This window comes from Camelus bactrianus, chromosome 4 (assembly GCF_048773025.1).
Source record: "Camelus bactrianus isolate YW-2024 breed Bactrian camel chromosome 4, ASM4877302v1, whole genome shotgun sequence".
NCBI classification, from domain to species: domain Eukaryota; kingdom Metazoa; phylum Chordata; class Mammalia; order Artiodactyla; family Camelidae; genus Camelus; species Camelus bactrianus.
This window is the reverse complement of record NC_133542.1, coordinates 49949382-49974731: the sequence shown is the minus strand read 5'-3', so window position 1 is coordinate 49974731 and position 25350 is coordinate 49949382. Positions and strand designations below refer to the sequence as shown.

General features: G+C 33.2%; 1 protein-coding gene across 2 annotated transcripts in view; it reads right to left on the bottom strand.

Annotated features, from left to right (window-relative positions):
- The window catches only part of STX17 (syntaxin 17), a 62126-nt gene that overhangs the window by 20568 nt on the left and 16208 nt on the right, over window positions 1-25350 (bottom strand). For both annotated transcript variants that reach the window (XM_074361908.1, XM_074361909.1), the window contains exons 4-6: window positions 7021-7246; window positions 440-555; window positions 312-362 (exon numbers count right to left, since the gene is read on the bottom strand). In XM_074361908.1, the coding sequence (XP_074218009.1) occupies window positions 312-362; window positions 440-555; window positions 7021-7246 (393 nt within the window). The remainder of the gene's footprint in view (window positions 1-311; window positions 363-439; window positions 556-7020; window positions 7247-25350) is intronic.

The window sequence follows — 25350 nt, the reverse complement described above, 5'->3', positions numbered from 1 at the left end:
AGTCCAAGCTTATGGTCACCTACTGTAAATCCTTAAAGGCAGAGAGCAAGTTTCATTTATTGCTTTATCCAATCTTGTCAGAACCCCAATGCCAAGGATCTAAGACAGTACCTTTTATATAAAAAGTGCTTAATACAATTTTTTTGAATTGAACTGGAATTTGAGGACAGTTAGACTTCTGTCCATGTCTCAATACCAGTCTTAAAAATTGTAAATTCTATTAAAATTCTAATCAAAAGCCTAGCAATTGATAAAAAGCCTCTTATCCTATTAATGTAATATCTCTGAGTTAAAAACAGTTATATACTTACATTCACTAGGAGAGAGAAATCAGTGACCAGTTGGCTAAGTTCAATTAAGTCCTTAAAAAGAGAGAGAGAGAAAGGAAAGTTACTTTCATGCCTCACAGCCACCAAAAGGAAAGTAACTTTTAACATACCGCTTCTAAGGTTTCCCATGATTCTGCAGCATTTTGATCTCGAGGAATTTCAGGTAACGCATATATCTGAGTCATACTCTGAGGATCAGCTTCATCTTCAGCAGTGTGAAATGTTCCTGGATGAACATAGCCTCATGTTTAGAGTTTATCTGCTTTTTTAGAAAGACGATAGCATAAATCAATTCCATAAAACAATTACCACGTGAAATGCTTATTAACCGAATTCAGGCTAAAAGTAAATTGATTTATCTATGGGCAGGTTAGCTAACAAATATTTTTTCTTTAATTATTCTATGAAGTCATCTTAAAAAATGGCCACAAATACTACCTAGCAATCTGAATAATTAGGGCTAGATGTGGAAGTAGCCAAAGTAGAACTATTTTATTTGGCCAATGTTCCATAAAGAGATACCCAGTAGAAGTAAGCTTAACACTTTTCATTGCTAATTAATTAATCTTTTCTTTGGCTATTTTAGTAATAATGATCAGATCCACAAGATGTTGTTAAGTAGGGAAGTGATGTGTTTTTAGCAATGAAAATCAGTCATTTTTGCTAACAATAAATTTGTCATCAAACTAACACCTCTTACCATATGTATCTTTCTGTCCATACCATCACCCTTCTCCTCAGAGTAATTTTTCTGGCTCATGCCTCTACTGCTTCTATGGCTTTTCTGAATTTTAAAAAGCCATCAACCCACTAAGCCTTTCCTCATCAAACACTGCTATAAAGATGAATTAACTGACACTCCAAACTCCACCTTCAAGTCTTTATTTCCTTCTGTTGGTTTTACCAATCATTCATTCATTAAACTTATATTTATAAAATGCCTATGATGTGCCAATAAGCGTGCCAAGGTAAACCGTAAAATAGTTTCAGGGAGTCAACAAAGCAGAGTGGTTAGGAATATGGGCCTGGTCAGAAAGACCTGGGTTATAATCCTAGTTTGGCTACTGACTAGCTCTTTGACTTGGGGAGGCATGTCATCTCTGACTTATTTTCTCATTTGTAAAATAAGGTGATATTTATTTTGTACTGTGCCTGGCTTATATATCAAGCACAGGTGGTTAATAGTTACTGCTACTGCCACTGTCACTGCTGCTATCACTGATGGAACTTACCATCTAATGTGCGATACAGACACGTTAGCAGGCAAATACATTACATTCTGATAAGAACTATGATATGGGTAAGAATTGAATGCTAGAGGAGCACAGAAGAGAGATACTCAACCCAGACTCATGGAGCAAGAGTGGTCTGAGAAGGTTCTGAAGCTGAAGCCTTGGAAACTATACATTAGAACTGGGGCAAGGGTGGAGGGGGAAGGAGAGAATACTCAGGCCCGGGAGAATAATATGTGGATAAGTTTGGGAACTGAAAGGAGTCAGTAGAGCTGAAGCATAGAACTATGACAAGAGAAAGCAAAGGTTGAGGTGGAAAATCTAGGGTGACATCACTGATGGCAATGGAAACTACATTAAAGAGTTTTGTCTTTCTCAAAAGATCAATATTCACTATTAAAAGGAGTTGGAGACTATTGGAAAGCTGAGGGTGCCATAATCAGATTTCAGATTTAGAAAGGTAATCACAGCTATAATGCAAAGAACAAATTAAGGATGGAGTTCAAAGGCGAAAAAATTAGAGTGAAAAACCAGTTGGGAGGCAATGTGTCTGGTGTAAAATGATGATGACTCTCGGATAGTGGCAGTGGAAATGGAAAAAAGAGATCTGAAGGTACTTTCTTTTTGTCTTCCTTACTGCAAGCTCCAAATACCTACCACTTTAATATTTTCTCAGCACCCATTATGCACTGTGTTGAGTACCAGGGATTAAAAAAGTCAAGAATACAAAGTAACTGCTCTCAAGGAACTTACATTTTAGAACAGTAGACATACAAAGAGGCAATCCTAAAATAATAAGAGTGCACTGATACCTAGATAAATAGATATAGATACACATACAGTATTTATGGGAGTTCTAAGCTAGCGGTGACATCTGACCTAACTTGGTCTGGTGTGCAATTTATGGGACAGTTTCCTTAAAAAGGTGATCTTACTAAGCAAAGAAGAAAGGAAGGCAAATTCTAGATAGAGAAACCAGCATGAAAAAGGTCCTCAAAGAAAAAACAATATAGCAGTTTGGTTTTCCCAAAGCATAAAGTAAAAGACATACAGTTACAAGTATAAGACATTATATACTGTCTATTATATACTGGTTAGGAGGAAACTTGCAGGCCAGTTAAAGACTGGTCTTTCATTTTCACTTCAATCAAAGTGATTAATTACTCTAAGACCTTTCTTCTGCTGAATATTCCTTTTGCAATAAGAACTCCAACTTCTTTAATAGGATGATGAATAATAATTTTTATCATTAACAGGTCAGATGTAAAGAAGAACTTTATAAACATTACATCACTGTAAAGATTTTTTTAAGCCGTAACTTTTGTACTTTTAGAGAGGATTCCAATGAAGTATGCTAGGTTATATAACAAAATGAGGAGAGATTACCATACATAAATTCTTGATCTGAAGAATGAGGTGATGGGAAATGTTTGACATTTTAAGCAAACAAAAGATTTCCCTCAGTGAAAAATAAGAAATGTTTAAGTCATTTACGTTTCACTTGAAACCAAACTGCGTATGCATCTTAGTTCAAAAAGAGTTTTAGAACAAAGAAATCTGTTCTCTTCCATGGAAAATCCTGCTGTAAACTTACAACTCAGAACATCACAAATCAATTTGAAGCATGACTAACAATTAAGAAAGGAAACCCTTTAATTTCTACAACTTCCATAATTCATGTATTCCAGCTTACATTAAAAATCATTAACTTAGTGCTCATCCATTGACTTTGAACTTTTACAAGTTGCTACAGACATAATGAGGCAAAACACTGAGCCAGATTATAGCTGCAGGAAGGATGGCTAAAAAGAATTTTTATACTGTCCACATCAGTCAAAGTTGCTATTGTGTTTTATGACATAATCTCAGCTCCATCCACCTGCAAATGACTCAAGTGTGAAGGGCATGTGGCACATACGTATCACTCATCAGTGTTTTTCAAAGAACACAGATATAAGACTTTTCCCTTCTCTCTGTGTCTAAACATATTCTTTCCCTGCCCTCCCTTGACCTTTCTCCACACTTTATGAAGAGTAATGATTCTAATAAGAACTACAATGTAATATTAAGGAATTTCCACTAAATTTAACTACATCAGGAAAAATTCCATTATAAATCTAGGTTAATTCAAAGGCATTTCTTGAATTCTTTCATGTTCTGACAGTGTTAACATGAGTGAAATTATTTTATTGATCATCTACATAAACCTACCTATCAAAACAAAATGACTTCTAAGTCATGGCTTAACTTAGCTGCAAAGGAGGATTTTTAAGAAAATAATTAAAACCAATAGAAAACACACCTTCTAAATAATACACAGAAGCATTACATGATTTGCAAAACTGTTCAATATATGTGTATATATTCCTGTGATAAAATCTGGTTATTTCATCAAATTCAGTATGCTGGCCTGAAGTTCCCAGCAGTTTTAAGATTAGATTCTTTTCTTTTGTGAATATATGTATAAAATGTAATAAGATTCTGTTTCCACTGCACTTGTGAAGTATATGTGCTGGATGGGGAGTGAGAAAGACAAAGGAGAGAAGCACTGATTTGCTCTGTATGACCCGATATAACTTTCTAAATACAAATCAAATTTGTATGCTCATCACCTCTCTTGGTAGGAAGGAATATGTTAAAAATGAAACTAGACACGCAAGAGAGACAGAAGGGAGTTTCTGAGATCAAGCAAGACTGGCAGAGAAGATCTGCTTTAGCAACTCTCAGAATCTGGACAAAAGTAATAGCAAAATCATCACAGCTCTCCCTTGAACTTAATAAGCTTCTTTCATTCTCTTGAGAACATAAAACATCCCATTCTACTTGTTATTTCTATCTGTAAATGAAAAACTATTTTTGCATTTTGATTTCACTCATGGAAATGCGGCAACATTGCTCCTGAATCTCTGCTGATGTTTCCAAATACTTTATTTAGAATCGGATTGAATTATTAAAGGAAAAAGTATTTTAAGGCACTTAACTTCTATGCAAATCAAACACTTTTTTTTTCTGTATAGGTCATCACTACCATTATGAGTAACTAAAGCAAAAATAAGAAAGAAACCACAGAGCACAGGATAAAAACACGTAGAATGACAAAAGAGTCTATAGCTAGAAGTCCACACATGGAGCAAAACCAATGCCTACCCCAATATTAAAGTCTTACGTAAATTAGTTGCTTTCTTTTCATTATTCTCCTCTTTCTCATCCTCTCAATTATTTGCTAATAATATTTCTGGATTTAAGGCAACCTAGTAGAAACTCTCACATTTGGTGAAATACTCAGGCACTGGGTGAGACAGTTAATTTTAACTGCTTAATGCTGGCAATGGATTCAAAGTTAAAGCACAATCTAACCAGCAGATCACACAGAATTTGAAACTGTACACGTTGTTTTAGCTATAACTTAGGTATTTGATTTTATAAATGGAACGACTATCTCAATCAAATCAGCACTAGATACAGAGATTTAATTCTGTAGCTTCTCCCAATGGCAAGTGATTAATTCTGTAGCTAATTTGGTGTTCCATGAATTGAGAAGTTTGAGAATCAACAGAGATGGAAAACAAATTTCACCTCCTCTGCCACAATCTTCATTTCCTTTATATACGTTTCCTCAAATTTTGCCAACATGTTTTTTTAAAACACTGATCAGCTCCCTACAGAGAAAGTTAGTTATCAGCAAAGTGGGCAAACTGCCTTTTTCTATTAATCACCCAATTCCTCTGATGATATATAAACCCAAGTTTGTTGAGCCCAAACAATCCTACTGGGAGAAACACAAACAATGCAATAGTAAAATGCAAATTAAAGCAAGTATTAGAATACTCAGATAAAACTCAAAATTTTAGTTTGCTATGGAATTGCTGGTGATGAGCAATTTAAAACTAAGTGACAAAAGAGACTGATGCCAGTGACTCCAGAAAATTCAGCATCTTAACTGTTATAACTTCCATCACAACTATCAGTGTCTCACAGATAATGGCCCCTTAATCTCATGGAAATTATAAAGCCTTGTTTCTCTATACATGCACATAAAGTATAAGTTCGAACTAAATGATAAGAACAGCATTCACCCTCATCATTACGATGGTGACAATTATATACAAACAAGATGATATAAACAGTAACTACAAATTGTCAAAAAGCATTCTTCCCCAATACTCTTCAACCAAGGTTGAGTGCTAACATTTCCTTCTCCCCAAAACAATACTTTAGATAGTGGTTATATACAAAGTAAAGTGATTACAGTAAATCTAAAATTATAAAACTGTCTCTAAAAAGATATTTATTCATTCGTATTTCTAAAACATTTATTAATGGTCCACTATGTGCCAAGCACAGCAGGTACAAGGTGCTAGATACTAAGGAGACAATAAAAGCAAGATTACCCAGAAATTCTGGGTGATGACCTAAATGTTTCTCCTTTTTTAAAAAATTTCCCTGTAAATTACTGGATCATTGGTACTGAAAATACGATGTTAAAAATAATCTGGTTTTAAAGACAGGGAGTGGTATAGAAGCCTCTCAGGTAAATGAAAAGGGGAAAACTGGGCAGGTGTAACATCTCTCAGATTCTGTTCTAATTTGTAATTGGTTTATACCCCACCTTTTCCATAAAGATTTAAAGTGGCTTAAAATATATATAAAATATTTATGTAATAAGAAGGCATAAATTAAAAAGAGAACTCTAAAACAATAAAGAAAAAACAGGGGCAGCAATTATAAAATAAAGCCAGGAGAGTTCAAAATCTTGGCTTTTGGAAGTTAAAAAATTTGGATTTAAGCATTCTAATAGACAATTCAAGTAGAGAAACCTTATCAGTTATGCCATTCAATACCCGTAAGATTAAAAAAAAAAAAAAAGTCAACTGCTATGAAGTACTATTATGCAGTAAACCAAGAATTTTTTTCTGGGTTTTTCATAAAGACATTATATAATATAGTCAACAATTATTAATTATGTCCTTAGAAGAGATATAATGACAAGTTTCACGGGTCTGTTTCTTACAGTGTAACTTGATAAAAGTTGATGGCATGATCCCTAATGCATATTCTTCTGGGAGATAGATCTAACACCCCTCTGAAAATCAAAATGCCTAAGAAAGAAGCATGCTGGCCTAGGCTACCCCTGCACCTGGAGATGAGGGAGGAGTACTATGCAGACAAGGATGACATTCTTCTTAGGAAATATTTTAAAATTTATTTTTTAAAATATGCACAATAGGTACTTGAAGCCTTAAAGTTCCACACTATACAGCATAGCCTCAACTTTTTTTACCCTCTAAAACTTGTAGGATATGCATTTCCAGGTACACTCAGGATCCAAGAATTCAGCACACTGAAATAGGAGGTGATCCCTGGAGATTTATATATAATTTGCAATATGAATACAAGGAGATGAACTTTAATTAACTGCATTACTATATTATGATCAAGAATAAGACTTAGTAAGTTACCACCAACAGTCATGGATCTGGTCAAAGAAGGCTGTAATAAAGTTTCTTCATCATTAAATTGTTTCTTAAGTTCTTCTACAGATTCCAGATGGAGTTGGAGAAATTCTGCTGTTGCTGCTGATGCTTCTTCTTTAACAGGATCTATCATTCTCTTCAGAAGTCCCAGGTCATCCTTTCGAACCTTCAAGCAGAGCTTCTCCATTTCTCGAATATTGGAGCGGAGTTGCTATAAAAGAAAAAAAAAATCAGTAAAGCCACCATCTCTTAGTATAAAGTATCTTTACTTTCAGGGGTGATTTGTGATAATAGCCTTGAATGGAAATGATTACAACTGTTCTCTACAACAGATAGTATGCATAGTACTTTTCTATTTTTTTAATATCCCTAACCAAATCCAGCTTCTTCAGAACTCACATCCCTCATACTTTGAATTTATTTAGCATTCTTTCCTTCATTATATGATGATTACAAAGGTAGAAATGCTTTTTATTATAAATCAAACACTGAAGAAACATATCAAGAAAACTTAATGATTTCCCCACTCCATCAATCCCACCATCTCTCTTAACCCAGTCCTTCCACAAGTTTCTCATTGCTCATACAATCATTAGCATATACAGCCCTTCTTTAAAAAAAAAAAAAATGAGTTACATTATGCCCAATAATCTATAATTTATCATTCCACATCCCAACTTTACAATATCATCATGGATATCCCTCTGAGTCAACAATTGCACCATATTCCATAGTATTGATGTAATATAATTTATTCCATCACTCTTCCAGTGATCAGCATTCATATTGTTTCCAGTTTTTAGTTATTACAAACCATGAAACAAATGTACTTGACTATAAATCTTAATATACTGTAACAGTACATATTAGTATTCTGGTATGTACTATTATATGATATTTCATAGGAATGATTCCCAAAATGGAGAGTACTCAAAGGATAATGCACATTTTTGTTTCAATAGCTATTATCAGTTTTCCCCCAAAAGACTGAACAATTCACACTACCACTAAAGTCTGAGTGCCCATTTCCCTACATAGTGCCAGTACTACGTATTATCTCATTGTTGTTCTACTTCACATTTCTGAGTGAAGTTGCTGGATTTTTATTACATGATTTTCTCCTCTTTGAAAAGTCATCTACTGGCATAATCATAAATTTTTCTCTGATGTACTGATACAAGAAATTATGGGCAAGTTTCATACTATACAGCCATCTTTATACTTCTGAGATAAACCCTTTCTGGTCAATATATGTAATTTTTTAATACACTATTGGATTCAATTTGCTAACATTTTATTTGGAATTTCAGCATAGGTATGTATACACATCTGTGTGAGTATGTGTGTGCGCATACATGAACTGTGTGTGTACCAATACTATCTTAATGAGGTTTAACCTCTAACAGGTTTAAGGTCGGGCTAGCTTCATAAAATAAACTGGGGAGCTTTTCACCTTTTTCAATGGTCTATACTTTGAAGAACATGAAAACCTGAATTCTTTGACAGTTTAAACAAAATTAGTAATAAAGATCTTTGTATGGATGCTTATTTTAAAATTATAGATCTCTATTCATATAATATTTTAAATTATTTTCCTCTAGTGTATCTTCACAAACACTAATGTAAATCCTATATAGTAGAGCAAAAAGTATTGATTTCTTTAATTTTTCAAGTGCCTACTCTGTGTAAGGTGTAATATTCCATATTATTACATCCCACATTATTACATTTAGAGAAATCAAAACAAACAAAACTTGTTCAGGATTTACTTAATTATCTAGCAGCAAAGCTGGAGTTAAAACCCAGCTATTCTTACAAGTCCAACAGTAAACTATAACCATAATTCCTGTCTATATGGTACCTTAATACAACCTAAAATATCTATTTTATTCTACTAAATTAAAGCCAATTCTGAAAAAAATAGTTTAGTACAACCTGAAGCATCTTGTAAGATTTTGGGTGTGAATCAAAAAGTTGTGCCTCCTCCTTTAACCCTATGTCCACTCTTATCCTTCCAGTGTGAGCTGGGAAACCTAAGGCTAACTGGGCTGTAGATTAAAAATATATGATACGTAAGCATTAATACATAAAAAAAAAATCATAGAACCCTAGGGGGCCTATGTGATCACTCAATTCAATCTCACGATTTTACAATAAAGAAATTTAACTCCAGCTGAAGGCAGTGGCAGAATCAGGACTACGGCCCAGTTCTCAAGTCCTGGAACAATATCGCTTCCAACATACCATCATCTCTTGGCTGTGTGATTCTTGTCTAAAGTTGTAATGCTTGGTTATACACTTGCTACATAGTTCACAGAGATATTTTACCCAACATTATCTTGGAGAAGCATTAAGAAGTCTCTGCAGCCAATGAGTATTTGCCTGTGACATATTCATCCTCTTATAAATTTGTACATATGTTAAGTCCCCAAATTATAGTCCGGCTTCAAGAACTCTATTACTATAGGTGAAGAGAAAAGTGCTAAGGGAGAGAAAGAAAATACCCTTTGAACTATAAAATCTCACACTATACTATACTAACAAAAACACAAATAATGGCTAAATCTTTATCACTACTGAAGTTGTACATTGTGCTAAGTGCTTTACTCTCTTCATCTTGTTTTACTTTCACAATTTATTTTTGAAATAGATATTATTCTCCTTTTACAGATACGAAATTAAAGTAAATTAAGAAAACTGCCCAGGATTAAACTTCTAGTAAAAAGTAGAGCCAGAAATCAAATCCAGGCTACAGAGCACGTGTCTCAACTGCTTTACCATGTAGCTACACTATCCAACAAAAATACAATACAAGCCACAAGTGTGAGCCATATACGACATAATTGTAAATCTTCTGATAGCCACATTAAAAAAGTAAAAAGAAATAGGTGAATTAGTTTTAATAATATATTTTATTTAACCCAATGCATCCAAAGTATTATTCTAACATGTAATCAGTATAAAAATTATTAATGAAATATTTTACATGCTTTCATTTGTAGTCAGTCTTAGAAATCTAGCACATACTTTACATTCACAGCACATCTCAATTCAAATTAGCCACATTTTAAGTGTTCAACAATGACTGCAGATCTCTCTAAAGCCAGTATGTGAAGAATATAAAGAATAATATATTCAAAGCATGTCAACCTAAAATTCTATATCCAGCAAAAAATATCCTTCAAGACCAAAGGTAAGATAAAGACATTCAAACAACTAGAAAACTGAGGGAATTTGTCACCAGTAAATACAGAGTAAAAGGAATACTAAATGGTATCTCTCAGAAAGAACAATAATTAATCCAATATAAAATTGAAGATCAGAAAGAAATGAGAAGCATTAAAAATGGTAAAAATGGGGGTATATCTAGAAGACCAGTAACTATACAAAAACAGTAATAATAATGTCTTGTGGGTTTAAAACTTATATATAAAATTAAAATATATAAAAATAGCATTTAACTTGGAGGTCACACATAGCACTAAAATATTTCAAGGTACCTGTGTAATCTATTTTTTATGGATATATGTTGTAATGTCTAGTATAAGACTATGTAATTCCAAAACTAACAGAGGAACAATTGGATTAAAAAAGAATACAAGATCAGTCCAAAAGAAAGTGAAAACAGAGATCAAAAGGAACAAAGAAAAACACATAATACAGTGGAGAATTTAAACCTAAACAAATCAACAGTGACATTAAATATAAAGAGAACAAAAGTTTCTGTTAGAAGATAAAGATCTTCACAGTGGAAAAAATACAAAATTCAAGAAACAGATCTAAGCCACAAATACAGATGGTTTAGAGTAAAAGGATAAAAAAGATAAACCATGTAAATTTAACCCTCAAAGAAAACCTACTGCAGCAATACTAATATCATAAAAAATAGACCTTAAAGCTACATTACTAAAAATAAAGAAAATCACTTTATAATATCTTCACCAGAAATATGCAATTCTACAGTTGGGTATACCTAATAATATAGCCACTATATATAATGCAAAAACTGACACAAAGAGAAATAAACAAATCCACAGTCGTAATAAAAGCCTTTAACACCTCTTTCAGTAACTGAATAGAACAAATGGACAAAAGGATGCAAGTAAGGTGTAGAGAAAACAATAATATTAACACAAACTTGTGCTAGGAACTGTGTAAAACAATTTGAGAATATACACATTAAAAAAACCCGAAGAGACCATTTACAAAAAATGATAATATACTGAGTCTTAAAGTAAGATTCAACAAATTAAAAACATATTGACATCACACAGACCATATAATCTGATCATAATAAAATTAAACTTGAAAATCATTAATAAAAATATACCTAGGAACACTGTATGTCTGGAAACAAAGAAAAACACTTAACAATAATCCACAAAGCAAAGACGAAATCACACTGGAAATTAAAAATCCTTTGAACTGAATTAGAAAAATAATGCATACTAAAACTTATAGGTAGATGAAGCAGTAGGTCGAAATTTATAGCTCTAAATGTATATTTACTAGAAAAGAAGGAAGGCTGAAAATTAATAAACAGTCATCTCAAGAACTTAGAAAACAAACACCAAGAATAAATACAAAGAAAGTAGAAAGGAGAAAATAATAAAGATGCCAACATAAATTTCATGAAATAGAAAAAACAAGCATACAATCAGTTAAAAAAATTAAGATTTCAGTGTTGGAAGACTAATAAAATTGGTAAGCCTCATTGAGAGTAGTTTTAAAAAATAGAGAAGGTAAAAATAACCAAAATCAAAACTTTTAAAAAGGGGTTATCACTACTGATCTTTCAGATATTAAAAAGATAACAAGAGAATATTATAAACACATTTCTACCAATAAACTAGATAAGTCACATGAAATGGATAAATTCCTAGAAAACTGTAACTTACCAAAGCTGACAATAAATAAATATCCGAATAGTCATACTTATTGAAGAAATTAAATGTGTATTTTCAAACTCCTGTGCCTCCCCATACACATACATAAAATCAAAACCAAAAAACAAAAACCAGCACAGAGGGCTTCACTGGCCAATTCTTCCAAAGATTTAAAGGAAATTACACTAACTATTTAAGAGATGGAGAGAACATTCTCTAACTCATTTCATGATAGCAAATCTTGATACCAAAACTCAACAAGGAGAGTAGGCAAAAGAAAAAAAATCAGATCAGTCTCACACACTTATGAACAAAATGCAAAAATTCTACATAAAATGTAAGTAATTTAAATCTAGCATCATATATAAGTGTAACAAAAATAATAAATTGATAGAACACGTTCATGGATTGGAGGACTCAGTAGTGCAAAGATGTCACTTTGACAGACAGATTTAATAAATCTATTTAATATACAGATCCAATATCTATAAATTCAATAAAATCTGAATCTACAGATTTAATCATCTAGATTCAATTATCTAGATTCAATAAATTAGAATAAATTTGAAAAAGGTTCTTTGTTTTATATTGGTGGAATGTGACAAGCTGATTCTAAAATGTATATGAAAATACATATAAAGGACTGAAACTAACTTTTGAAGAAAAAGATAATAGAACTTCTATTAGATATTGACTGATTATAAAGCCATAGTAATTAAGACAGTGTGGTATCAGTGAAAGAATAGACAAATACACCAATGAAACAGCCCCTAAACAACCCAAACATGTATGTACTGGATTTATGACAAAAGTGGCAGTACTAGGAAAGATGATTTTTTTCAAAACATGGTGTTTGATTATTTGGGTATCCAGATGGAAAAACAAAACAAAAAACAACTATATACATCATCTCACACCATACACAATAATCAACCAGATGAATGGTAGACCTAAACATGAAAAATGAAATAACAGAAGAGTATCTGCATAATGTTGGGGTACAAAAGACCTTTTAAATGTTGCATAAAAGCGTCAACCATGAAAGACTGATAACCTCAACTGTATTACATTAAATGAACTGCCAGTCATCAAGGGATACAACTAAGATAGTGAAGAGGTTAACCACGAGTGTTAGAAGATAACTGCAACACAAACACTGATAAAGGGGTCATCAGCAGAATAAAGACCTAAGATCACAAGAGCATAAGAAAAAGACAAACAAGCTGTAGAAATATGGGCAGATACCCTAAATGGCACTTTTCACAGAGGTACTCAATCTCACTAATAATCAGGTAAATGTAAATTAAATGATAATTAGTCACCCGTCAGAACAGCTAAAATTAAAGTCTGACTTCACTAAATATTGGTGAAGATGTGGCACCCACAGGAACCTGTATTTACTGCTGGAAGGAGTGTAAAGCTAATACAATTATTTTGGAAGATAGTTTGGCATTATCTACTAAAGTTGAAAATAAAGATGCCCAATGAACCAGCAATTCCTGTCCTAGGAATATACTCAACAGAAGTGCATGCACATGTGTACCAGTAAAGACATTCAAGAATGTTAATCGCAACTGTAACAGAAACCAAGACACCCCAAACATACATCAACAATAGAATGGACACACTACAGTAAACTCATACAATGGAATATATACAACAATGAAAATGAATTAACCAATGCTACAGGAAACAGCATAGGTAAATCTCAAGCCAAATACAAAAGCTATCTTCTATTTAATTCAATTTATATAATGTTCAAAACCAGACTAAATAAACTATAGTCTTAATGACACATGCTGGCGGTAAAACCAAACAGAAGAGACAAGTAGTAGTTACCATATAAATCAAGACAGTGATTACTTTTGTTGGGGGGAAGGAGTTTGTAAGTGGGAAGAAGCTATGAGGAACTTCTAGGTTGCTGGTAATTGTCTATTTCTTGATCTGTGTAGTGGTTCCATGAATGTTCATGGTATAATTTGTTTAGGTGTATATTTATGCTTAATGCATTTTACACCATGTATGTTACATTTCACAGTAAAAAGTTTTAATAATATTTTTAGAAAAGAATAGTATACTCTCCACAAAGTGGCAAAGCAGTGGTCCAACGACAACAGAGATCTCCAACTGTCAAGAAACCAGCTAGAACTCTTCCAGAGGAAAGCAAAACATAAGTCACTACCGTATGAAATATTTCATCTTTCATTAGTTGGAACAACTAATGAAAGGAACTACTTTCTGGAATTTATTCTGACATATGAGCACAAAACAGTAAAGAGGAAATGAAACCCACGAGAAAGCAATCTTGGAGTTCGTAACAGTTACAAAAAGGAATACTGGAGATAGTGACACTTCAGGGATGCGAGCTGAGTTTAGAGACAATACTTGTATGATGCCATAGCAGGGACTGTATTGTTAGGAAGATCCTTTTCAAAACAGAGTTTCTAAAAAAGTAAAAATTCTGACACTATAAAAAAAGTTAATCTGATAAGAAAGAAAACTTCCTTCTTAAAAATCTAATATGATGTGTAAGGTCTGCTGTAAGTTCAGAGACTTGTTTTTTTTTTAAAAAAGGAATGGAAAGAAAGGCGTGTGAACGAGGATGAATACAAAACAGTGATGTGAAACAAGGAGAACCATGTAAGTAAAGTAAAAGCCCAGAATGAGCGGAGGCTGGCGAAAAATGTTAAGAACAATAAAAAGGATTTAAAAAATATACGTAGAGCAAGAAGAACAAGAAAGAAGATTTAGGCCTACTGCTCAGGGCAGATGGTATAATGTTAACAGATGATACAGAGAAAGCAGGACTACTTAACTACTATTCTGCTTTTGATTCTCTATTAAGGAGAAATAGTCAAAATCGAAAGCGGAATAAGAAACATGCACAAAGGAGACCTGAAACATCTTACTGTAAGGATCTAGACAGGCCTCATGAAGTAGGTGAGACCTGAGCCAACCCTGAAGGATAATATTGAAAAAACAGAACATACTAAATATGCTAGTATAAATACTAAGAAGAGATTGGGAAAAGACAGAGGTGGAGTAGAAAGGTAGAAGCTTTTCTAAATACTGTATTTCATCAATTTTAGGACACAACATCTTTCCAACATTTTAACATCTCTGAAATTGGAATGTCTTAAAATAGATGATTTTAAAAAAGCATTATTTAACTGGCAGCATTTTTGTCTCTTAGAGGTACACAAAATAATGGTATGTCTTATAAATGATGGTGTCTCAGATTTAATTTCCTCCCTGAGGTTCTACAGTACCTATGACAACTAGAGTAGAGGCATAGGTATTATATCTATTTAAAAAAAAAAAAAATCTTAAATCCTGATTTATCAGCTCATGAATATTTCAAGGGAAAATTTAAGTTTAAATTCCTCTAAAGTCATAACAACCTAAAACCATTTACCTTCTAATTGCCTTCATTTTGGAATCTACTCTCCTAACTCCTCTTCCATTCTCTACCTGCCTGGCCTTGCTTCTGTCTAATCTTTTTTCTCCTAACTTCTATTATCTTCACTTCTCTCTTCTCTTCATTCCCTCTTTTCTATTGCTTCTCCCTTTAAATTTTTCTTTAAAAAAATTAAAAAGTAGATAGCTCAAGTATTTTATTATTTCTTCTAGTAAAATCATGAAAGTCATATTTTACTTCAACAAAGTTCATGTCTGATTTTTCTTTATTTGTATTTATGCTACCTATGGAACCAGAACAGACTTTCTGTACAGCAGTATCTTTCCAAATGTGGCCTGAAATCTACTGAATCAGAATCTTTCAGGTGAGTCCCAGAAATCTGTGACTCAACAAGCTCTGTGTCACCACTGCTATGGAGACTAGGCTGACCAAGTTTCTATAAAAGCCACGTTAATGTTCTGCAGTGAATTATTACAATAGTAACAATTTCAGCTTTTTCATTTAGTTTCAAAATTTGATCACAAAATCTTTCTTAATGCTAATGTTTTCTTATCCCAGAGAAGAAAACTGTTAAACCTATACTACTCACAGTTTCAAAATATAATAATGGACTTCTGCTTCTGCAGAGTTTGCAGAACACAGTACTGGAGAGGAGAGAGCCATAGAGAAAGAGAATGCTAAAGATAACCATTCAACCCTCAAGTATCTGGCAGGGAACTGACCACAACATGTATGTGAGGAAACTACCTAAAGCTGGAGAAAAAAAAAAAATCATCCAAGAAAATTAGAAGAAATAGTGCCCAGCACTCATTCAAAGCTGGAAACAGTGTCTGTTCCCACCAGCTAAACTGGAAAAAATCTTAGTTCACAGGGCATTGGGTAGAGCACTCAGAAAGGTTTTTACTTCAGTAATGTAGAAATTATAGCCCTAGACCAGGCATTGCTCCAGTCAAGCTTAATAAATCATAAAAGTGAGACCCAAAAGAATCAAGCTGTTTTCAAGTAACTTAACTATATTACAGAACAAAGCTCAAGACGATTTATAGGAACATAAAAATACCTACCACCTAACCATGCAAAGGTCACCCAAGCAAAGACCACCAGACATACAAAGAAACAGGAAAATATGGCCAATAATGAAGAGAATAATCAATTGACTGAAACTGACCCAGAATTGACATAGATATTAGAATTGGTAGAGAAGAATACTAAAACAGTCATTATAATTGTATTCCATATGTTCAAAAAGTTAAGTAGAGACAGGGAAGATATTTTTCAAAAAGACCCATATTAAAATTCTAGAGTTGAAAACTACAATATGTGAGATGAAAAATACACTGAATGGAGTAACAGCAGATTAGACACTATGTTGCTAAGACTAGTGAACATAAAGGCATAGAAATAGAAACTACACAAAATGAAACACAGAGAAAACAGAATCCAAAAAAATTTTAAAAAGCATCAGTGGGCTGCAAGATAACTTCAAGTAGCATAGAATACATGTAATTAGAGTCCCTGAAGGAGAAGAGAGATGGGAGTGGGCAGAAAAATATTTGAAAAAAAAAAACGGCCCCCCAAATTCCAAATTTGATGCAAATTATAAACCAAGAGACCCAAGAAGCTCAACAAATTTGAAGCACAAGAAACATGCAGAAGACTCCACCAAGGCCCATCATAAAGTGCTTAAAACCAGAGGCAAAGAGAAAACTGTAAAAGTACCCAGAGAAAAGAGACATATATAGTAAGGAGGAATAAAGATGAGAATAAAACAGATTTCTCATTGGAAACAGTGCAAGTGAAAAGACAGCAAAAACACCTTTAAAGTACTGAAAGAAAAAACCAATGTAGAATTCTATATACAGCAAAATTCCTTTTAAAAACAAAGGCCAAAGGAAAGCTTTTCAGATACACAAAAGACAAAAAGAACTCATCACCAGCAGAACTGCACTCTAAGAAATGTTAAAGGAAGTCTTTCAGGCAAAAGGAAAATTATACCAGATAGAAATATGAGCTTACACAAAGGCATCAAGCACACCCAAAATGGAAATGATAGAGGGAAATTGTTAAGATTTTTTCCCCTTAATATCTAAATCACTTGAAAAAGGTAACTGTTTAAACATTATGAAGTATATAACATACATATATATATATAAGTAAAATATATGATAATAGCACAAAAACTGGGAGGGGAGAAAAAGAAGTATGTTGTAAATTTCTTAAACATATGTGAAATAATTAATCTCAATTGAAGATAAATTATAATAAGTTGTATACTATAAGTGATAAAATAACCACTAAAATAAGAGTTACAGCTACAGCAAGACAAGAAAGAAGGTAAAATGGAATAAAAAAAATACTGAATTAATTCAATATAAAACAGAAACATCATTAATCAAATGAAAGTTAAAATGACGAGATACCACTACAGATCTATTAGAATGGGTAAAATTAAAAAGACTAGCTATGTCAAGTGTTGGCAAGGATTTGAAGAAACTGGTGGGATTATAAAACGGTGCAATTATTTTGGAAAATTGCTTGGCAGGTCCTAAAAAGGTAAAGAATATGATTCAGCCATTCCATTCAAAAGTATTTATCCAAGAGAAATGAAATTCTTTGTACATACAAACTGGTGTATTCAAATGTTCATAACAGCCTTATTTGTAATAGCTGAAAACTGGAAATAACTCAAATGTCCATCAACAGATAAATGGATAAACAAACTGTGATATAACCATACAACAGAATATCAACAATAAAAAGCAAATAAATGCTGATACACATTATAAAATGAATGAATTTCAAAATATTTACGCAGAGCAAAAGAAACCAGACAAAAAAGAAATATATATTGTATGATTTTACTTACATAAAATTCTAGAAAATCCAAACTAATGTATAGTGACAGAAAGCAGGTCAGTGGTTGCTTGGGAAATGGGGGTGGTAGGGTGGAGTATGTGTATGTGGGAGGATGTAGAGGGAGAGCCAGAAGGAGGGTGCCAAAGGGGTATGAGGAAACTTTTTGGGCCAATGGATATATTTATTATCTTGACTGTGGTAATGGTTTCAAATTATCTTCATTGTGGTGATGGTCTCATGGTATGTATCAAAACTTATCAAATCGTATACTTTGCTATATGTCAGTTACACCTCAAGAAAGTTGTTTGGAAAGAAGCAGAAAGAAAACTATGAAAAATATCATATATTATTTATATATAGTTACATGCACAAACATGATAAATACTTAAAATAGGGGGAAAGATTTCCTTTGGATGAAGATAGGAACAAGGTAAATGGAATCAAGGAAGGGTACACAAGGAACTTCAGTGTATTTCTAAAGTTTTCTTCAAAAAAAAAAAACAACTGTGGCAAGATGTTAAGATTTGACAAAGTTGGATGATGAGTACGTAAGTGTTATGTTATTTTCATTATTTTCTACATTTTTTGTATGTGTGAAGTCTGCGTGTGTGTAATTTTTCAAAAAGTACTTCAATGTTAAGGTTGATGTCAGGGTAGTTCCTTACTCCTCTGTCAAGATTTTGAGTTCAGAATCATTTAATAGGACTACAAAGAGAATAGGTAAAAACTTAACACACTAGGCCCTTGATGTTCTACACAAAATTGTCCGTACATGTGTGTATCTGTATTTTTCTAAAAAGTAAACCCACAGTATCCTGAGTATTATATTAGCCATCTAACTGGTATTCTTGCTTCCATCCTTGCTCCCTTAGAATCTATCCTTTTCATAATAGTCAAGGTGATCTTTTAAATCATAACAGGTCATCATCTGCTCAGAACCTTCCAAAGGCTTTCTAGCCAACTTTAAGTTACCACATCCTGCAATGCCTTCTGTCATCAGACTCAGCTGATCTCTCTGACCTCATCTCCTACGCTCACACCAGCCACACTGATCTCCTTACTCCTCCCTGAATATGCCAAACATTCTCTCACCTCAGAGTCTTCACACTTGATTCCCCTTTTGCCTGGAAAAGTCTATTCCCCATGGTTTATGCTTGTACTTGTTTCAGGTCTCTGCTCCAATGTCATCACAAACCTTCCAAAACCACCCTACATAAAAGAACACTCATCACCTTCTGTGATTCAGTGTTGTGTTTTGTTTTGTTTTGTTTTGTTTTGTTTTGTTTTGTTTTTTAAACCAGCTTTTGGTTAATTCATGGCACTTATAACCATCTAAATATTATATATTTATTTACTTAAAATTAAGTATCTGTCTCTGCTTTCTTCACTCCCACCCACAGAACATAAGTTCAATAAGAACAAGAATTTTCTTCTGTTTGCTCACAGCTATATCTCCAGTGTCTGAAATAGTATCTAGGACAGAGTAAATGCAAATGTTTCTATTCTAATAATCAGGAGAGAAAGACAGATATTATGCCAAGTTCTAAAAATTTGCAAATATATCCACAAGTTTGATAAATGGTTCTATAATCAAGGAAGTAAGCTTAAAAAAAAAGTATACCAACTCAGTAATTAATAAGCTTTGCAGTATGCAAGTAGTAACTGCAAACTATGGACAAATTTTCAGTAATGGTAACATTACTGTCTTTAATCTGTAACTAAATTTAGTAACTAATTATTACTTTTTTTCCCTTCTTTCAAAAATATCCTGAAATTTCTGTCTAAAGATTAAAAGATATGCTTAAATGTATACTTATCCATACTGATAGCTGTAAAAAAGTAATTATTCTGAATTAATTAAAATTCTGAAAAATGGCTAATTATGTACTTAATGATTAAACTAAGAGTGGATATGCATATATTTGCCTTTGTTAAATATTGGTTTAAGGATTTCTAATGTGTTTTTACAACATGTAATTTTGAGAGCAAATTGTATATAGCACAAAACATTTGGTATCATAATAATTAATCTGACTTCTTTACAATCACAAAGCACAAGTCCACTGGTAAACACTTAAACAACCTAGAATAAATATATTCTAGATGTCATATAATTTATTATTAAGGAGTCGTAATTATTTAATTAAAATAAATCTGGACTATTCCTTGCTTGTATTGCCTAACTACTATACTCAGGTATTAGTAGTAATGACTTCACACTTATTTCAACAACAAAAGGCACCAAAAAGAATCCATATAGCTTAAAAAAATATTAACTGAACCACCAAAAGGAGTGAAAAATCAAGAGAGAAAAGGGCCTCCATTCATTTACTCAACAAATACCTAACGAGGACCTACTACATAGGTTAAGTGCAGTATTCCTGAGAATATTCCTTGATATTCTGTCCACCTGAGTTAATGTTAAAAATAATTCCAGATTGGATCCCTGCACTTCTACTTATGAAGGTCTTGTGCTTTAGACAAACACCAAAGTTTCTCTGTTCTTCAGCCTTCTTTTATCTGAAAAATGAGGATAATATTGCCCTTATCCCGCATCCAGATAGCTGGCACTGTATCACTTACTGGTCTCTATAATATATTTGACAATTAATCTTGCACTGACTTACATTACTTTTTTACTGAAGCTTTAAATTATTATTTAAATATTTTACTTAACATTTCATGAAATCGTATCTAGGTAAGTTCCTTCAAAGCAGAAACCATGATACATTTTTCAGAATCCTCTGTTACCAGCTAGTATTATCACTGTATGTTAAGTATTTGGGGAGAAGGACATAGAAGACAGCTTTTAAAAAAATGTATTTTGCACTTTTGTAAGACAAGCCAACCAAAATGGTAAAAAGTGATGCAACTGTTTTACATTAAACTAACAAAAGGCCAAGAATTTTTTTAGCTTGATCTAGCAGTTAAAAGTGGGAGTATCAAATAAAGTTCATTCCAATTCCTCTTACTAACTGAATTCCTACTGTAAGACAGGGGCTGTGTAAGCACTTTGCACACACAGTCAACAATCCTTACAACCATCCTAGAGTACAGGATGAAATTTTACATTCAGGAAAAAGGAACATATATACAAATAGTATTAAAAGTTCTTTTGCATAGGGAACTGTTGTCATTTATAAGGTCTTTATAAAATTTGAACAAGCTTGTTTATAAACCAACTGTTTCTTCTAATGACTGGTGAGCTAACTGAAAAAAAAAACCCGAAACACCCATGAAGGATCAAAACAAGAAAGGAAAAATGGGTGCTATTACGAGAAGAGAAATATAACCCCCCAAAAAGCTCTATAAATAGAAAGTTCAAAGGGATTCAGACCAATTATAAGAAATATCAAGAGAGTTTAAAGATAACTGGCTATAAGATCTACATATGAAAACTAACTATATTTCTATATACACCACCAAAAGTCTAAAAACATAATTTAAAATAAAGACAACATTTATTACTTCCCTCAATCACACACACAGACACACCTAAAACACTAAAGTAGTTAAGAACAGATTAATGAAATAGACTGAAATAGATAAACACACTAAGTGTAAGCACTGTATTCCCGGCATCTGTTGCTGTGTAACAAATTCCTCCAAAACTTAAAGGACTAAAATCACCATTTAATTTTGCTAATAATTATGGAGACCAGACACTTAGGCAGTCAGCTGAACAGTTCTCACTTGGGGTCTCTCATACAGCTAGAGACATCTGCTGAAGCCACAATTGTCTGAAGTCTCTCAACTGCACTGCATGTACAAGATGGCTCACTCATATGGCTGGTACTTGAGGCTACAAATTCCTAAGAGCTCAGCTGTGGCTGTGTTATCTCCCACATGGGGGTCTCAGGATATGTGGACTAAGTTCCCCCAGTGCAAGAATCCTCAGAGAACCAGTGGAAGCTATCTGGCCTTTTCTGACCTAGCCTCAGAAGTCAAGCGGCATTACTTCTGCCTCAGCTCAGATTCAAGGAGAGAGTAATTAGACTCCATCTACTGGAGGGGTCATAGCAAGGTTATACCGTAGAAGACCATGTAGGACAGAGATACTTTACAGATATCTTTAAAAAGTACTATCTACCACAATCTGTATGCAGAAAACTATAAAGATAAACAAATATTAAAGAAGACATAAACAAATACATCTCATATTCATTAGAAAACTGGATGATGTAAATACGTCAGTTTTTTCTAAATAGATGGATAAATCCGATGCAATTCCCAAATTTCCAACAAGATTATGTATGAACATTGAAAAGCAGATTTCAAATTTATACGGAAGACTAAATGGCCAAGTATAGCCAAAAGGAAAAGTAAGGTGAAAAGGAAGAGTAAAGTGACAGTACTGTCCTGCCAGATTATCAAGCATTATCACAAGACTGTCTTAATTAATATATTGTGGACCTTGGTGAAGAAACAGAAAAATTGATCAGTGGAATAGAACAAAAAGACCAGAGACAGACCCATGGATACATGGAATTGTGATATGTAAATAACACCGCAGAAATCAGTTAATAGCGAGAGACAACTGGTTTTCCAACAGGAATACAATGTAAGTTTATTTATATCTACCTAATACCATCAATACTAGATGCACCAAAGATTTAAATGTTAAAAGTAAAATATTAAAAACATTCAATAGAAAATATAGGCAAATACCTTCTTGATCTTAGGATACAGAGCGTTCCTTGAATAAGACACCAAAAGTATGAACCACAAGAGGAAAAGACTGATAAATCAAATTGACAAATAAAGACTGATACATTTAAATTAAGAACTCCTTTTCAACAAAGACACTATAATGAAAGTAAAAAGATAGTTCTTACTATATAAATCTAATAATGTTAAATCTAGAAAATCTGTGGTAACTGTTCATGAAGTTATTTGTCTGAAAGTAAGTTCTACACAAGCTAGCAAAGAACAAGCCTATACAAAAAATTCAGGGCAGATGTGAATAAAGCTAAGCAAATACCTACATCTAACAACAGTTTCGATCTCACTATTTTAATGGCACACATAAATCTTTTGTGCCAGATGGAGATCAATAAGGTAAATATATATTTTTTAAATCAGTAAACAAACACTTTGACCATACCACTGTCTCAGGAAAATCACAAGTGATTTTTAATGACATGTAAAACAGTAAAGATGGTAAGAAATCCAAGTCATAATAATCTCATTGACATTATCGTGCATAGTACTATACAATAAACCCTGAATCTTGCTGAGTACCAGGTAATGAGATACACAATTAGTGAAGACATAGTCAGTCCCTGATGTTTAGGCCCATGATCTAGGTAGCAAGAAGTAAAGTACATATATAGAGAGGCAAGTCAAATTTTCATCTAAATCTCAAATCAATCTTTTTTTCCTCCATCTTCACCATATCTGAAATCACTCCTAAATGACCTCCTGCATTCATTTCATTCTATCCCAATCTATTCACTATACTGCAGCTATGGTAACCTTTTTGAGACGCAAAAGGACCACAGATGCATTTTTTAGTGAAACAGACTCTAGATTCAGAAACACCAAGCACAGGGCTAAGAAAGGTATTCTTACCAAGGCCTGCAGTGAACAATGAAAGCCCAGCAGCCTTCACCTAACCTGCTTTTATAACTGGAAAGTAAGTGTCTACCTACCCTAGGGGGAAAATGAGAATTCTTCTTTAGAAAACTAAACCAGAACAACCTCCAAATACTGATATTTAGAGGTTGCTCCAAGGAAAATACCAGACTGCCAAAGAACCTTTAGTGAAGTCTTCCAGGAGACAAGCAAAATCAGCTTTTTAGTGTCTCAGAAAAGCAGGAAAAATTATGTCCAAAGACAAAATGCTACAAAAAAAAAAATAAAAATAGAAAAAACTCTTAGAAAATACATATTGTAATAGTAGAAATAAAGAATTCAATAGAAAGAATTGAAGATAAAGCTGAGTATATCTCCCAGAAAACAGAAAATTAGGCAAGCAATCCAAGGGTCTCCTATCCAACAGAACAGAGATCAGCAAACTTTTTGCAAAGGGCCAGAGAGTAAATAGTTTAGGCTTGCAGGCCATATAGTCTCTTCCTGCAACCACTCAACTCTGCTGTTGCAGTATGAAAGCAGCCAAAGATAATACATAAACAAATGGGGCAGTAGCAGGCCAGATCTGACCTCTGAGCCAGTTTGCTGACCCTTGCAGTAAAAGAATTAAAAAGAGAGAGAGAGAGAGAGAGAGAAAACAGAGGAATAAATTATCAAATAAATAACTTAAGAAAAATTCCCAGAACTAAAGAACATGAGTTTTTAGACTGAAATGGTCCAACACAAAGCACATCATTATCAAATTTCAGAACACCAGCAATAAATAAATCATAAGTTTCCAAAGAGAAAAAAAAAGTTGGTCCTATATGTAGATTGGGAAACTAGATGATATCTACTTTTTTTTTTTTTTTTAAGGAAAACACTTAACTAGAAAGCCTTCAAAACTGAAAGAGAATTCTATACCTTCTAAAATTAGCCATCAAGTGAGGGGAGAATAAAGGTATTTATAAACAAAAAATAAATTAAAAATTTACATCTAAGGTACCCTTAGTTCAGAGCTACTGAAAGATGTACTCCAATAAAACAATGGAGTAAGCCAAAAATGAGAATCACATGATATCCAGGAAAAACAGGGACCCAACACAGGAGCAGATGAGGGAAGTCCCAGAACAGCTGACATGCAATAAGCCTAGAAAGTGAGTCCAAATTTTAGGAGGGAGTCTTCAATGGAAGTGATGTATTTGAGCATATGAAAAATATTGATAGCATGTGGTAGAGATGTGGAACATTTAAAAAAAATCACCCAAAAATACACAAAGTCAGGCAATAAAAAAATGAGGCAATTATTAACTTCAAAAACAGCAAAACAACAGCTAACATCATATTCAACAGTAAAAAGGTGAAAGCATTTCCTCTAAGATCAATAACAAGACAAAGATGCCCACTCTTGCATCCGTTTATTAAATAAGTTTCCAAAGTCCTAGCCACAGCAATCAAACAAGAAAAAGAGATAAAAGGAATCCAAATTGGAAAGGAGGAAATAAAACTGTCACTGTTTCCAAGATACTACACATGGAAAATCCTAAAGATACCACCAGAAAACAAGTAGAACTCATCAATGAA